The 16,544-nt window shown below is 46.8% G+C and overlaps 1 protein-coding gene across 3 annotated transcripts; it reads left to right on the top strand.

Annotated features, from left to right (window-relative positions):
- Positions 1–892: 892 nt before the first annotated feature.
- Positions 893–16,301, top strand: taok2b (TAO kinase 2b). 3 transcript variants are annotated; one of them, XM_088283923.1, is made up of 20 exons: positions 893–1,169; positions 2,523–2,663; positions 2,749–2,820; positions 2,897–2,998; positions 3,112–3,157; positions 3,327–3,423; positions 3,630–3,743; positions 3,821–3,912; positions 4,004–4,097; positions 4,248–4,329; positions 4,398–4,565; positions 5,067–5,273; positions 5,750–5,970; positions 6,040–6,217; positions 6,308–6,436; positions 6,512–6,715; positions 6,795–7,034; positions 11,341–11,553; positions 11,646–11,828; positions 11,991–16,301. In XM_088283923.1, the coding sequence occupies exons 2-20, from the start codon at positions 2,532–2,534 to the stop codon at positions 12,876–12,878; spliced, it is 3,462 nt and encodes a 1,153-aa protein (XP_088140049.1). In that variant the 5' UTR covers positions 893–1,169; positions 2,523–2,531; the 3' UTR covers positions 12,879–16,301. The 3 variants fall into 3 exon arrangements, 1 of the variants encoding a protein (XP_088140049.1); XR_015840010.1 differs by lacking the exons at positions 893–1,169; positions 2,523–2,663; positions 2,749–2,820; ... (7 more) ...; positions 4,398–4,565; positions 5,067–5,273 and having other exon boundaries at positions 5,944–6,217; positions 11,991–14,286; positions 15,805–16,301; XR_015840009.1 differs by lacking the exons at positions 893–1,169; positions 2,523–2,663; positions 2,749–2,820; ... (7 more) ...; positions 4,398–4,565; positions 5,067–5,273 and having other exon boundaries at positions 5,944–6,217; positions 11,991–15,958; positions 16,058–16,301.
- Positions 16,302–16,544: the final 243 nt, after the last annotated feature.

The following is a 16,544-nucleotide window of genomic DNA, read 5'->3' as shown; positions in this document are numbered from 1 at the left end:
TTTATTTTCACCGTGCGCAATCCGGAAAAGCACCTGCGCACATCGCGACAAAACAAAAAATAAATAAATAGTGAAGGTGTTATAAAGTATACTCCTAAAGAGTTCTACTTTTCTTATTGCAATAACGTCACAAATTTGTGGGTTGTTGTTTTTGGGGGAGTTTGAATGGATTTATGGCATTTCCATTCATTTCAATGGAAAATGATTATTTGAGATTTTGGTCATGGAACAACTTAAACTCATCAATTAAATCACCACTGCACTAGTACAGTAGAGTACAGTAAATTGGGGATTGAGACCAGGCCAGCCTGCAAATTAAGAAAATCATTTTGCATTTGACACCCATTGTAAGTGCATTGAACCCCCCCAGAGAAAGTCTTGAATAAGAATTTTGTACGAAAAATGGGGATTATCCCCAGCCCCCTTGCCAAAATATGTATAATTATCACTTTTTGTATTGAAAAATAAATGGATTAATTACAAACTGCGAGTGTGCGGGTTCCATTGTATTGCCATAGGAAGAGTGCACTATCATGGCGGAACCTCACGGGGGCGATGTTTCACTTAACATGGCTAAAAAAAAAAGACCACTTCCGTTTCCTCTTTCTCTCCCACCCGCTCCTCCGCCATCACGGAGCCCTGAACAAAAACCAATGTCGAGCAAAATGGGGAGAAGGCGAACAGCGGAAGAAAGCCACTAAATCTAGTGACAGCACCCAGCCGGGCATGGAGCGCTGCCGCGGGGATTTATGACGTCATCCCACAATGCGGACTCGCCATTCGGCTCCTCGTATCGCTCTCGTCGCTAACTACCGCCGCCGCTAAATTAGCTTGCGATTGCGATAGCGGCCGCTCTTCTCGCCGCTAGCTCGGTTAGCTTGACAGCTAGCCTGCCAGCTAGCCTGCCAGCTAGCTGTCACTTAGCGCACTCGACCGGCCACTTTCATTCATGTCGCCTGCAATATTCTGTCCGATGTTTACCGGCAGCGTCAGGATGGCGACGAGTTTGAGTAACGACGTGGACAGTCAGAATGCAGTTTGCTCGCGCTGAGTAGGCTGCAGCAGCAGCAGCAGCGCTGGGGGGGAGAGAAGGGGGAGTGAGACCTACATTTTTCCAGCCAGACCAGTTAGCTAGCTTTAGCTAGCTACAGTGGATCCCAAAAACCACGGTAAGATATGCTCAAAAGCATTCATATATTATATATTCATCTCTACTGTTTTTTTTTTGGCCGTTTTGACTTGCGCACATTCTGAAATTGATGACCAAATATTCACAAAATTGAATTATTGATAAAATCCAATCATGCACACATTTTCTTTCAATTTAAATCAAGTCAAATTGTGTTAAGGTCATATCGGTAATCTTGAAACTGTGAAAGTGGACATGCCATAAATGTGTTTTTTTATGTAACAATTCACTTTAGAGCTTGAAACGCCCGAACTGTCTGTGTACCCACCACATTTGCGCAGATTCCCGCAGAAACTTGCACCCATTGAGTTTGGAGGGGCTTGATACAGTAAATGGATGCACATAAACATAAAAGGAGAAGCACTTGCTCTCTCAACATGTACATTTGTGAGAGAAGCACGCCAAGAATTGAATTAACACAATAAAGAACTTTGTGAAGATGAAGACCTTTTGAGTGCAGAAACTTCACTACTCTGTCCCCCCCCCCTCCCATAATGAAAAAAATTCTTTCCTACATTTTAAAACCACCTTGATATAGAGTCTTATTAAGAGTAAGATCAAAAAGAACACGTTCAGTGTCACTTATGCAATTTTTGCAACGAGCATGTTGAAATTGCTAAATTGTCCCCGAGTGTGAACGGGTGCGTGCCTGGTTCCCTCGATCTGTGCAGCGAGTGTCTGGCAACCAGTCCAGTGTGGACCTCGCCGCTTGCTTACCCTAAGTCGGCCGGGATTGGCTCCAGCTCACTCGTGACCCTAATGAGGAAAAGCAGTTTAGAAGATTGATGGATCACACAGTGGTGCTTGCTGTGTGTGTGTGTTTTGTTTTTTGATGAACTGGATGGTGTGTGTGCAGCATTTCTCTGCAATGACATCGCCATGGATGGCTTGCTTCCTGTTCTAATCGAGCTGAGTGCTTGCTTTAGGCTCGGTTGCAAAATTGAAACGTCTGCTTCGACGGGAACAACCGGCTTCCTCATTAACGGCAGCGCCGAAAGCTCCCGTCTGATGTGTGTGTTTATTTTGTGCCGTTAGGTGATCAGTAATAATATGCCAGCATGTCATCTCAACGTGTACTTTATTTCCACTCTGGACTTTGATCAAATTTGACTTGCTTCCTGTCAGTGCTATTAAATGTAATTGTCTTTTATTTTAGACTGGTGAATACAATAGTAATTAACACATTTAAATCTTTCGAGCTAATCAAACCGTTAGAATGTTGTCAAGCCGGTATAAATAAAGCAATTTGTTTATGGTTGTGGTTGTGGTTTGCCGCCACCAAATTATCCTGACCACGCTCACACTTTGTTTCCCTCCATCCCTTTTGGGCCAGGCGCTGGTCATGCCGTCGAGTGTGCGGGCCGGGAGCCTGAAGGACCCGGAGGTGGCTGAGCTCTTCTGCAGGGAGGATCCCGAGAAGCTCTTCACCGACCTCAGGGAGATCGGACATGGGAGCTTTGGAGCCGTGTACTTTGTGAGTTGGGTTTGGCGGCAACGTCGCTGGAATTTCAGGCTTGAACGTTGAACGTAAAAGATGTTTTGTTTTGTTTTGTTTTCAGGCCCATGACATCCGCACTAATGAGGTGGTGGCCATCAAGAAGATGTCCTACAGCGGCAAGCAGTCCAATGAGGTCACAGTCACGCTCGTCACTAACTTGCAAAATGTCCGCCGCACGCCGGCTCATCCGCATTTTGGGTGCGTTTTAGAAATGGCAAGATATCATCAAGGAAGTGAAGTTCCTCCAGAAACTGCGGCACCCCAACACGGTCGAGTACCACGGCTGCTACTTGCGGGAGCACACGGCATGGGTAAGCGCTGACAAATTCAAGTGGAGCTGGAAAATCTCCATCAGGGTGGAGTGTGAAAGTTGCTCATGGTGCTTTTTACGAGCCCACTAACACACTCACGGTGTCTCTGCCAGCTGGTGATGGAGTACTGCTTGGGCTCAGCTTCGGACCTTTTGGAAGGTAAGACAGAAAAAACTGTCAAGTCATTTACTGCCATTGACGGCTAAAGACGTCAAAGATCCCTTTTTTTTTTTTTAAACTCGGGTGGTAGTGAATGAGTTGATGGTGACTCCACCTTTTGTCATCTTTGTGCTCAAAGTTTGATATCTCGTGCCATCTCTTCACTTAGTCCACAAGAAGCCCCTCCAAGAAGTGGAGATAGCTGCGATTACCCATGGTGCACTGCAGGGACTGGTCTACCTTCACTCTCACAACATGATTCATAGGTATGCTGCTTTTTTTTTAATGCATCCAGATTTGGAATTAATGAATTGCATTTCAATGAATGAAAAATGTCATCAAACTTGGGAACAGAACAAATTTGAATTTGAAGTCTGCAGTAAGACATTTTAGCACGACAACACTTTTTCCTTTGTTTTGTCGTCGTCACTGTTATGCTGAGCTGTCGTTTTTCTCTTATTGTTCCACTCAGGGATGTGAAAGCAGGAAACATCTTGCTCACGGAGCCTGGTCAGGTCAAACTGGGCGACTTTGGATCTGCCTCCATCGTCGCCCCGGCCAACTCTTTTGTGGGAACACCTTACTGGTAGGACGTCATACCGCTGAATGTGTGTCGCCAAAGTGGGAGGCGCTCAAATGTTTTTTTTTGTGTCCTCCATCCAGGATGGCACCTGAAGTGATCCTGGCCATGGATGAGGGTCAATATGATGGCAAAGTGGATGTGTGGTCACTTGGCATTACCTGCATAGAGCTGGGTAAGAAGTGGACGCACATCAAGTGCATCGGACCCGGATGACGTTATTTTTATTTTTTTTTGTGCCTCACTGTGTTGTTGTTCCCCTCTAGCGGAAAGGAAGCCTCCTCTATTCAACATGAATGCTATGAGTGCCTTATACCACATCGCGCAGAATGAGAGCCCCGTCTTGCAGTCCAATCACTGGTGAGAGATGTTTTATTGGCGACAGCTAAGAGTTGAGCAACAACGCTTTCGGAATTTCTGCTCCTTCCAAAAAAACAAAAAAAAAAACAGGCCACATGGATAAATGAGTATGTTTGAGTGGCTCCTTCAAACAGCAACTTTGTCTTTTAGGTCCGATTATTTCCGCAATTTTGTTGACTCGTGCTTGCAGAAGATCGCCCAGGACAGACCTACCTCCGACGTGCTGCTCAAGGTGCATTTCGACACCAAGCCCAAGCTGCAGCTCCATTTTTCGTGAACCCCTTTTCTTTCCGCCTCCAGCACCATTTCCTATGCCGAGAGCGTCCCATGACCAGCGTGATGGACCTGATTGCTCGCACCAAGGATGCTGTCCGTGAGCTGGACAACCTCCAGTACAGGAAAATGAAGAAAATCCTTTTCCACGAGGCACACAATGGGCCTGCGCCAGAAGGGGCTGACGAAGAAGAGGTAAGCGGGCGAATCTTTTGGGAGCGAGCACATCACCGTTGATGAAACGGGCCGAGTGCTGCCTGGCATGTTTCCACACGACGTGCTTCTATGCTGAAGGCGTGCAACTCTAAATTTGGACTTTCCCTCATGCTTTAAAAATCCTTTTGAAAATTATTCATGTACGGTCTAAAGAGGAAACGAAGCATCCGCAACTGAGAATTGCATTTGTTTGGTCCATCCTGAGCCCTCAAAGTATATTGTGGACTCGGGACCACTTCCCTTCCTCACAAAAAGCTTTGTTGCCTTTCGTTTTCAAAGCCGTTGGATGGAATTCGAGGAATGCCGGGGCACTTTTCTCAGATGTATTTTTTTTTATAATATTTTAGGCTGGCCCAAGTGCCCATTCAGTTTTTTTTTTTTATTTAATGGTCCTTTACAAGTGACACTTCCAGATTCAGAACATGTATAGATTTTCTTTTTTTTCATCAGCACCGACTAAAATAATGAGCATCTTTTCAGGACGTGGAGCAGTACATGCTGCGCACGGGCACGGTCAACAGCATGGAAAGCTCCCACTCGCTGCCGTCCATGTCCATCAGCGCCAGCTCCCAAAGCAGCTCGGTCAACAGCCTGGCGGACGGCTCGGACGACAGCGGCGAGATGGCCATGATGCAGGAGGGCGAGCACACCGTCACCTCCAACAGCTCCGTCCTGCACAAGCCCCTGGTCAGTCCCGGGCAATGTTTAGCCTTGTTTGAAATGCGTCCTGTTATGAATGGCACGTTTTTTTTTTGTTTTTTTTTGGGGCTGGACAAGATACACAAATGTAGGCTTGCACCACCTACAGGAAAAGTCAAGTCACTGCAACACATTCTCTTTCTTCAGCGGAACAATCACCTTGCGTTGATATACAGGATGGGCCAAAAGTATTTTTTCATTTTAACTACACTGAATAAGTGCAAATAATTTGAAGCCAGTATGCGTCCATAAAAAGCACGTCTGAGCGCAAAGATGGCAGGAAAAGGGTCCGAAAGGAAGGAGCAATCACGCAAGAATAAAGAGCTCGTCTGAGGGAAAGGGGGAGGTCAGGAAGAAAACCATGCAAGGAAAGAAGATTATATTAATAAAGTACATATTTCAAACTTTTCCTGCCCTGCCATAGAAGCTGAGCTTAACCTCGCCAATGTTGTCATCCTCTGCAGAGCCACGATAACATCTATGATGACCCCTACCAGCCAGAGGTGGACTTGCAACGAGATGCCTCATCTGCCGGTGGAGCAGGAGGCGGAGGAGGAGGCGGAGGAGGAGGAGGGAGGCGCCGTCGAGGGCGTGACCATTTCGCTACCATCCGGACCGCCTCGCTCGTCACCCGCCAGATCCAAGAGCACGAGCAGGGATCGGCCCTAAGAGAACAGATGTCTGGGTAAGAACACATGAGGCTGAAGACAATTGAAAATATCTTTGCTCTCACACCTGCCTTCGTTCCGTGCAGGTACAAGCGCATGCGCCGGCAGCACCAGAAACAGTTGATGGGTCTGGAAAACAAGCTGAAAGCGGAGATGGACGAGCACCAACTGAGACTGGACAAGGAGCTGGAGAACCAGAGGAACAGCTTCTCTATGGAGGGCGAAAAGTTGTGCAAGAAGCACTCGGCTATTATGGACAAGGAGGTGACATTTTGTATTTTGAGAAATGGGGAAACCATAAAAACGCTCATTTAATTCACTGCATGCGAAATATGTGAATTTTTGTCTCCTCAGACCAAGGCGGTCCTAGCTGAGGAGAAGAAGTTCCAGCAACACATCCTCGGCCAGCAAAAGAAGGAGTTGACAAGTCTGCTGGAGTCGCAGAAACGACAGTATCGACAACGCAAAGAGCAACTCAAAGAGGTGCGATCCGTTTTTTTTTTTAAGTGTACCTCGTGTAACCTCTCGGGGGAATTTTCTGTGCTTCTGTCACTCCAGGAGCTGAACGAGAACCAGTCGACGCCAAAGCGAGAGAAGCAGGAGTGGCTGGTGCACCAGAAGGAGTGCTTGCAGCAGCTGCAGGCGGAGGAGGAGTCGGGCCTACTGAGGAGGCAGAGGCAGTATTACGAGCTCCAAAGTCGCCAATACAAGAGGAAGATGCTGCTGGCGCGACACAACCTGGAGCAGGATCTCCTCCGAGAGGTAACCCGGAGTGAGCGCAACGAAAAAAGTTGGGTCGGGAAGTGTGTGAATGTTCCGTGTGCTCGTCGTTCCCCACCAGGAGCTGAACAAGAAGCAGACGCTCAAGGACTTGGAGTGCGCCATGCTGCTGCGCCACCATGAGTCCACGCAGGAGCTGGAGTTCCGCCAGCTGAGTCTGGTGCAGCGCACCCGGGCCGAGCTGATCCGCACCCAGCACCAGACGGAGCTCACCAACCAGATGGAGTACAACAAGCGGCGCGAGCAGGAGCTGCGTCAGAAGCACGCCGTGGAGGTCCGACAGCAGCCCAAGAGCCTCAAAGTGAGTGAGAACCAGAGCCGAACCGCAGGCGGCCCGAGGGCGGGCTCGGGAGAGGAGACCCGGTTAGAAAAGCGAGAGATGAGAGAGGAGCATGACCAAGGCACTAAATCTGTACATGATGATGACATGAACGCAAAAAGAAGAGAGAGCTGGGAAGTAGGAGTTGAGATAACCGAGAACCTGAGCAGGGACCGTGACGGGTCGGAGTTAGGAAACGTGGACGTGACCAAAGAGATTCTGGGCGAAGCGAAGAATCAGGGTGTCAGATATGTACTCGACGAGGATGAGGATGATATGAAGCCGGGCTGGGAAGAGGTGAGGAAGGTCGAAGGGGTTCAGTGGGAACCCGACAAACATGGTCCAGAATTTAGAGAGGATAGCGAACGTTGTACCAGGGCCGACGATGACCGGGGAACCAAATATGGACTTGACGATGACACGAAGCCAAACAGGCGGGAGGGTTGGCAAAATGCGGAAAATGGGGCAGAAGTTAGAGAAGCGGATGAAGTCGCGACCAAGTATGTAGATCGTCAACATGACGTGACGCTGAACCGGAGCGAGTCTGATGAGTACGAGGGTTGGGAAGACACGAGGGAGGTCGAAGGGGTTCGGTGGGAAGACGAGGACGAAGACGAGGACGAAGACGAGGACGAGGACGAGGAAAGCAGAGGCGTGGCTGACGGCTGCCCGTCCGAGCTCATCTCCTCGCTGTCTCCAGAAAGGAGACGCGCCCGCCAGCCCATGCCGGACGACTTGTCCGAGTTCTACTTCCCCGACGTCCCCGAGGAGTTGGAGGCCGTCCCCTGCGTCCCTCCCTCGCCTCCTCCCGCGTCCTCCTTCCCGTGGCTCTTCTCTCACTCCGTTTGCCTCCTCCTGTCGCTGTGGGCCGCCGCCCGGCCCTGCAACCTCACGTTGCTCCTCTTGTGCGTCTTCCTTTTGTCTCTGCGTCGCTCGCCTCCGCCGCCCTCGCTCGGGTCACTCGTGCTTTCTGCCGAGCTGGCGCTCCTGGCTCATTTCTTCTCCTACCTCCTCCTGCGCTCCTGCTTCTCGCTCTCCTTCTCCTCCTATCTGTCGCTCAGCCTTTGGGCGAGCGGCCTCATGAGTTTGGCGCTCTCCCTCAGCCTGGGCATGTACTACATCCCCATGATTTTGGTGTCCGCGTCCTTCCTCAGCTCGCCCTCTCTCTTCCTGTCGCTCTACCTGCTGGTGGTGCTGGTGGTGCGGCCGGCCCGCCACTTCCTCCAGCGCGCCCCCCGCAGAGTCAACCGGCTGTGCATGCGCATTCTTTTCCGCCTGCCGCGGCCGCTCTTCGCCGTGTGCCAGTCGCTTCTCGGCGGCGTGGCCGAGCGCAGCCTCTACGAGATGTTTCCCAAAGCGGGTCGCAACTGGGGGGTGCGGCGCTCCAAAATCCCCGTCCCCCTCAAGAGCCTTCCCTTAAATCAGCAAACTCGCGGCGGGCGTCCGTCTCGTCTGGCGCTGGCCTCCCTCTGGGTGAAGCAATTTATTCGCCGCCCGCTGGGGGTCCTCGCCGACCTGGCAAACTCGCTCGTGCTAAATCTGGCCGGGAAGTTGCTCCAAAAGCTTCCGGTCAGCGTTGATCGCTGGTTGAGGCAAGCGGGAGTTCTTAAGAGGCGGCGGCCCAGTCGGCTGCCCAGACTTCTGCCCCGCGAGGTGAGGGAAGCCAGGCTGAGGGAGAGAGTGAGGCGGGAGAGGGAAAGGCGGCGCAGGGAGGAGAGGGAGAGGCTGCTCCGCGACGACACCCGATGGGAATGTGCTCTGAGGAGAACGTCCTCGGGAAGGTTTGTCAGGGGGAAGGTTCGCCCGTGGAGATGAGAGCCGTTTCCGGTTTCAATTCTAAATTAAAAAGTGACTCCGTTTTTTTTTAACACCAAAAATTCGTTTTTTACATATTTGCTGGAAATAGGAACTGACACTGTGGCTTCCATCGCACAGTTGCCGTTCCAAACCCCATCAAGCTTAAACATTTCATTATTTTGCTTTTTGTAAAAGTTCCTTTTCTTCTTAATTTCTAAGACCATTTCAAATTTTGTGCAATTTTATTTTATTTCGTTTTTCTTACTTTATACTGCGAACAAATATATGACGGTATTAAGTGCAAACAAGCAATGTGTCCCAACGTTTCGCTGAACATCGAACGCTAGCTTCCCGGGTCAGTAACTACGTGCAATAATCGTCACAATCAATCGATTTGTTGCAACATTAATATCCAGATCGCAGATATTTGAATCCAATTTCTTTTTTTTTTTATTGCTGTTTATGCGATAATCTTGTTAGGTTTTACCATGTAAACATTTAGTCACGTAAAGCCGTTGAGTGCCTTTGAAGAAATATTTGCACAACTGCCTTAAAATATTCTATGGAGGGATTTAAGTGAATCGTGGAAAGTCAAAGACAACATATTCAAACTATATTAGATGTCTTTTTTTATTAATTGTATTATATGAAGCCAAACAGACAATCTTTTACACAGATTGCATCCAAAGACAAATTTCTTGAATGTGAAATTAGATGAAGTCTGAATCTAGTCTGTGATCTCGTGTGAATTTATGCGAAGTATAATACCAAAAAGAAAGCAACGACATTCAGTGAACCCTCGCTATTTGTTGCAGGTGAGAAGGCACAAGAGCGAGGTCTTGCCTCTTGACGCCACTAGATGGCGGCAAAGGACTCCCACGGTTCTTTGGTACAAAGCTGCCTCCAGATTGCGCCAAAGTCATGCTATTGTGGTTTCTAGCACGTAATTAGGATTTTAGAAACATTCTGAATGGTCAAATTCATAAATTCCGCCCCACAAATATGCGTGGGTTCTCTGTGATCGCAATGAAGGCTGAAACGCTTCATTTCTCGTCTACGGTGCAACAGGGTGCATTTCTAAAGAAGTTCAAATGGCGTCATGCACGTTGGCTAGGACAGTGTATGATGTAGAAGTTATTTATAACAAAAATAAAAATATGAAATCAAACAAAAAGGCAAAACTCCCTCAGGGGAAAACAGTTTGAGCTTTGCTTTTTTTTTCTTTTTTTTTCAAACGAGATATTTCACGTCATATTTAATTTGTAAGTTATTTGCCATTGATTTTTCCATTTGTGTTTGAGTTGTCCCGTGTTCCTCCGTGTATGTTTACATGTTCGTATTGTGTTGACACATCACCTCGACTTTCATACCGAATTGAAGCAGTATTTCTTTAAAGAACAGTGCTGTGTTGTTTGGCAGCCTCTTGTTCTTTTTCACATTTGGCTGCGTTGCTCACGTGCTTTAAAAGGAAAAAAAAAAAGCTGTCATATATTTTTCTTTACACCAAAATAAATTCACCTGTTTTGAACGCATCGTCTTGTTTGTTTTTATGATTTCAGTTTCCTTTGTTGTCATATATGTTCTTCCCTGTAACACCCGCTGTTTTGTCTTTGTCACTTTTTTTGTTATTGTGTCAAGACCTTTCATACATTTCCCAACTTTTTTTTCTCTAAATGATTTACGTCGTGACAATTTCTCCTTTTTTTCTTGTGACTCGTGTGCCATAATTTTTTATATTTGATATATAGAATTAAGCATTTTAGAAATACATTTTCATTACATTTTATGAAATATTGAAGTTTTTTATTTTTTGTAAAATACGTAACATTTTTTTAACTATTTACTGGATTTATTTTCTTAAAGTAATAAAATATTTATAACATTTAAATGAAAGCATTTTACATATAGTTAAGAATGTTTACTATATGAAATATATTTTCATAAGTAAAGTAAAAAAAAAAGTTTGTCAGTCACATTTTTTATTTTAGTTCATTGGAAATAAAATGTTTAATATTGGTCAAATTTTAAAATGACGTGTTGCATACTGATATATTCGTATTAAAGATTTTTTAGCATGTGTTCTTAAATATTTGGGTAACTATACATAGTACAGTTTTAAAATAGGTGTATGTATTTATTCTTTTAAGTTTAATGTTCGACCTCATCTCCAAATGAGTTGGCCGATGTGTCCCTTTTAACTCATTCGCGACCAGCTGAGAAAAAAAAATGTCTCTTTGACGTCTTTAGCCGTCAATGGCACTAAATGAGCACAAAGGTTTGCCAGTTTCTTAAGCAGCCATCATCTAAGCGCGTTTATAATGTTTACTTAATTTTATACCTCATTTGATACTCTACGTTCGTCGTTATCGCATTGAAACTTATTCAAACGCGCAAAAACGAAAGAAGAAAAAAATAAATCCTCCCCGTGTTCTCTGATGCATGCTAGACCTGGATCTCTTTCTCTCTTTTCCCTCTTCCCACTGTGCCACAGTCCAAAGAGCTGCAGATAAAACGTCAGTTCCAGGACACGTGCAAGATCCAAACCCGCCAGTACAAGGCCCTGCGGAACCACCTTCTGGAGAACACGCCCAAGTCGGACCACAAGGCCGTGCTGAAGCGCCTGAAGGACGAGCAAACCCGCAAGCTGGCCATCCTGGCCGAGCAGTACGACCACTCCATCAACGACATGCTGTCCACGCAAGCTGTGAGCGAGACCACGACCACGCCTTCGATGGATTTCATGCAGCCCAAGTGAATTTCTTTGATCTCGACCCGTCCTTTTTGTCCTCCTCGTAGCTGCGATTGGACGAGACGCAGGAGGCCGAGTACAAGGTGCTGCGCATGCAGCTGCAGCAGGAACTGGAGCTGCTCAACGCCTACCAGAGCAAGATCAAGATCCACACGGACACGCAGCATGAGAGGGAGGTCAAGGACCTGGAGCAGAGGGTCTCCATCCGACGCGCGCTGCTGGAGCAGAGGGTCAGAACTTCATTTTTTTCACCATCCGTGGTTTGTTACGTTTGAGTAAGCCTCTTCCGATAAAAGTCGATCGCCATCGACGTGGTTCTTGCTCAAAGGTTACGATTTAAGACGACTTGGTCATGCAGACTTTTTTTTTTTTTTGTCTTCCCGTGCCCTCAGATCGAGGAAGAGATGTTGTCCCTCCAGAACGAGCGTTCCGAGCGCATCCGCACTCTCCTGGAGCGTCAGGCCAGCGAGATCGAGTCCTTTGACTCCGAGAGTTTACGTCTGGGCTTCACCGGCTTGTCCCTCACTGGTCTCCCGGCCGACGCCTACTCCAAGCAGGGTTACCCCAACGCACCGCCCCCGGCCCCCCGCTCCACCAGCCATTGGAGCCACGGGGTCCATCCCCAGGGCGCCCCCCCGCCGCAACCGTCGCGACGCAGCCACAACAGCAGCGGCGGTGGAGGAGGCGAACGAGGGGAGCGAAGGAGCGACTCCTCGTCCTCGCACTTGGCAATGGCCCTGGCGATGGGGAGGGAGGCGCACCACTCCTCTCATTCATCCTCTTCTTCGTCCTCCTCCTCGTCTTCCTCCCACCACCAGCGCCACCATCTCCCCCAGCACTACCACCACCAGAGCACACCGCAGTTGTACCGCGAACGCGAGCGGGATAGAGACCGGGAACGGGAGAAGGAGAGGGACTGGCCCGGGGTGCGAGGACCCAGCGGAGATCTGGTCCACCCTCTTCCCTTGCCCTTTTCCCATCACCTCCCCTCACGCTCCTCCTCACAGTCCCTCGCCATGCTACCTCCACCACCCCCGGCCCCCTCGTCCATCTCCGGCCCGCCCTCGTCCTCGTCTTCCTCCTCATCCTCGCAGGGAGGCGTGTACGGGGGCATTCGCGCCGCCCCCAGCCTGATGGCCCTGAGAAACAGCCCCCAGCCTCTGAGGAGGACGGCGTCCGGCGGCGGGCCCGGGGCCGCCACCGGCCCCGACGCCGTGCTGAGCCGGAGCACCTCGGTCACCTCGCACATCTCCAACGGCTCACACCTGTCCTACTCCTAGGCTTGGGGTTCTCAAACTTTTTGGGTGCAGGGGCACCTTACAGGGGGGATTTTTTTTTTTTCAATGACCCTCACATGTTCTGAACGGCAGTTAAACTATTAAAGTCGTTCCGATATGACTAATACAGTTAACCTCTACTATATCCAGCTCTGGAAAAAAATAGAGACCAAAAAAAAAAAATCTGTGATTTGAATGAGTGGTAGTAGTAAAGCTCCCTCTAGTGGTAAACAAAAGAATCACAGCCTATGGTCGTTTGAATCTTAACTGCAATACACTTGCATTTAATCAGAACTGTTTTTATAATTGGTTGAGTTCAGAGGTCAAAGAGGTCAAAATCATAGAAACCGATCATTTTGCAGTTGTCTCTTCATTTTTAACAGAGCTTTATATACCAAAAATCTGCAAGTAATTGATGCCCGTCCCAAAAGGTTTGGAATTGCCCATAGTTTTGCACAAGACGACGACAAAGCACTTTTTTTTCTTTTTTCTTTTCGACTGACTAAATGAGGCTCCTCCCCTCACTTCAACATTTCCTGGCCTCAAGATTGCGCCAAAGCATTTTTTTTATCTTTTCTCTCTAGAAAAGTTTTCTCAAAATTAATTCTTATTCTGAAAAGTAGAACATGTGGTATTACAGTGGTGCCTCGTGTTTTTTTTTTCAACACCAACTATCACTCTGCTGATTTTTTTGTGACTCCCAGTTAAAGTTTTCGGTCAAACTAAAATGATCAAATAAAGACAATTACATGTCGTGTACGTAAAACAACCGCATAATGCGAAAGCGTCTTAGACAAGCTTGCAAATTATAGCCCTTTAAGCAACACATATTTGAACACCACACTCATATATTTTTTAGCTTCTCTGAAAAATAATAGTCCCTTAGTTTTGAAACTCTTCTTTTCCGGGAAAACGTTTTGACTTCCAAATGCATCACGGAACAAATAACATTCCTAAATCGAGGCACCACTGTACATCACAATCACATCGGCGTCATTATTTTTGCCGAACCACGAGGGTCCCCCGAGCCCCAGTTTGAGAACCGCCGTCCGTCCTAGCCCGGTTTTCGGACAGAAGCTCTCACGGGCTGCGTCTCGATGCCGACGTGGGCCAGCTTTCCTGCCTCAGGCCACGACAACATCAGTGGACACGTGAGGCGAAGGCAGGCCCCTTTTTTTTTTCTCCGCTGCCTCCTGCTCCCTTTATCCACTCAGGCTGGGAGAGAGGAGAGAGGAATGTAACAAAACACAACAAGCAGATTTTTTTTTTTTATACATGTATACTCGGACTTTGTTTTTCTCTCTTTCTTCCCTATCAGAGCTGCCGATTGGGCAGACGTCTCTTCTTCTATGATGTTCTATGTCGGAACGGAGAAACAGAGAAGATAATGGGGAAGGACAAGAGCCACTTGGTTGTTGTTTTTTTGGTGTACTTGTATGTAGTGTGCAGATATATAAGCAGCGCTAATTCAAATCTCCGGGAAAGAAGAAAACAAAAGAGTTGCTAAAATTGCTCCACTTGAGGCGATTTAAAAAAAAAAAAAAAAAAAACTCTTATTTAATGTTTTCATTTTTTTTTTGTATTACGTGTAGGGGTTAAAAAAAAAAAATGTTTGGAACGTCACCGCTGCCTTTAAGGGTTTCTTAAAGGGATGTCATGTCATCCAAATGTGTATTTGATGACCACAACTGAATGTTCGTAAAGGAGAAAGCGATGTGGAAAACAAGGACGATGCCATTCCTAATTCCGGCCGACATGACGTATTGAGAATTTTAACAGCGTGTAGGCGTCACTTCAGTGCATGAGCTCGATGTGCAAAAAGACATTCGTAAGCTTCACCAAACATATTTGAAAAAATGTAACGTAGACATCTCACCTAAATCTTTAATGTATATATTTATGTGGAATATTCTAAGCCGGTTTTATAGAGTTACGCAGATGCCGACGAGTAATTTTGATATCCATAAGTGTTGAATTCCAAGCGACTCCAAATGCATTTTCTAGAGTTGTCCACATGACCGTAGGCAATCCTGATTGTAGCTCTCGTTGTATCACGTTCTCAATATTTCAACCTGCGCTTGCAGAGCTGTAAAAAGAAAAAAAAAATAATACTGTCGGGTATGGTTTGTGTTTGCGCTGTTTAATGATTATTAATAAGGGATTATTGATAATTGTGTGTGTGTTGAAACAGTGAAGTCTAGTTATGATGCCACTTTTGAAAGAATAATCGACAACCTGTTGTGTAGACATGAATATGTTTTCTATTTCGTTTCAGGGATCATTCGATTAAACTGCCGTTGGGGCCAGAAAAACTTATTTCCAGAGGGGCAATTTTGCAAATGTTGAGGGCAAAAAAAAAAAAATGCTAAGCTGTCAAATGCTGTCGGAATGATCCCTGAAACTAAATATATATATCTATAAAAAGACAAAAACTCAGGAGATGTTTTCTTTTTGGCTGAAATTTCTGGATGAACCTAAAATGCGCCAGAACCTTTAACGGAAAGCATGAACTCCATTTCTAAGAAAAAGAAAAGTCACTTCCTGTGACTCTTCCAGTCCCTCTCTTGCGACCTGCTGACGTCACGTCGTGAATTCTAAACTCAGCGAGTGCTTTTCGAGAATTGAAAATCAATTAATGTGATCTTGAACATCACGATGAAGACGACGACTTCATTATTAAACCAGAAAACGCAATCGTAAGGTTGACCTTTAACGCTTACATTTTATGTTCTTCCTGAAGAGTCAGTCCCAAAAAAAAAATCTCCCCAAATTTTTGTTAGTAATATATACCGTAGATATTTATAAAGCAAAGTTGACTCACGTGAACTCATGACCTCCTCCAATTTTTTTAACACAATTGGCCACTGGAATGTAAAGGCTACGTTTTTTTCTCTTTTTTTACATATCAAGTGTTTTTACTTCAATTCAGGACGACGCTCGCAAAGCACACGAGGAGGACATTGAAAACGAGGACAGAACCACGCCAGGCCTCGACTGAGCCGCCGGCTCGGAAGCCGACCGAGCCGGCGGCAGTGACCGGAGCGGCTTGCCAAGTTGACGGTGACGCCGCTGAGGCCCAAAAGGTCCGTTCCCCTAAACGCGAAAATCGAATCACCGCCGTCGTTTTGCTTTTGACTCCGAAACACCAGCTCAAGACAATTTTGCTGCGTTGTGCTTTTCAGTCGGAATCTCGGTGCATGCATGCGTACTCGACTCCGAATGGAAATGAAGACTGGCAACCAGTCAACGTGCTCGTTTGTGTCCCGGGGGGGGGGGGGTCAGTGTCGACTTCGCAGAGGCAGAAAGAAGTCACCAGACGTGCAGGTTTTGTGTTGAACATTTCAATCAAGCATTCCGGATTTAGGGAGGAAAAAAAAAATGTTGGAAATGAAATGGGGTGATTTGAATAAAAGATAAATTGATATTAACACATTCTGAATTGGATGGTTTTATTCAGGTGTGGGTAAACTACGGCCCGGGGGCCACAGGCGGCCGATTAGACATTTTAATCCGGCCCGCCAAATTTGAAAAAAATTCAATGAATAAACCTTGTTTGTTTTATTTTCTAACACATTTTGTTGCAATGCTTTTGCTCATTTTCATTTAAAATTAAATGTATTTTTTTTCTCCGATGAGGTGAGGTGACCAAAACACTCCATCTATCTTCTC

The sequence above is a fragment of the Idiotropiscis lumnitzeri genome, chromosome 20 (genome assembly GCF_059441095.1).
Source record: "Idiotropiscis lumnitzeri isolate Australia: NSW breed Sydney's pygmy pipehorse chromosome 20, RoL_Ilum_1.0, whole genome shotgun sequence".
Taxonomy (NCBI): domain Eukaryota; kingdom Metazoa; phylum Chordata; class Actinopteri; order Syngnathiformes; family Syngnathidae; genus Idiotropiscis; species Idiotropiscis lumnitzeri.
This window is presented reverse-complemented; position numbering and strand designations above follow the sequence as displayed.

Coding starts and splice junctions, on each gene's coding strand:
- taok2b (XM_088283923.1), top strand. CDS start 2,532: ATGCCGTCGAGTGTGCGGGCCGGGAGCCTGAAGGACCCGGAGGTGGCT. Junction 4,566..5,066: donor AAGGGGCTGACGAAGAAGAG/GTAAGCGGGCGA, acceptor GCATCTTTTCAG/GACGTGGAGCAGTACATGCT. Junction 6,218..6,307: donor CGGCTATTATGGACAAGGAG/GTGACATTTTGT, acceptor TTGTCTCCTCAG/ACCAAGGCGGTCCTAGCTGA.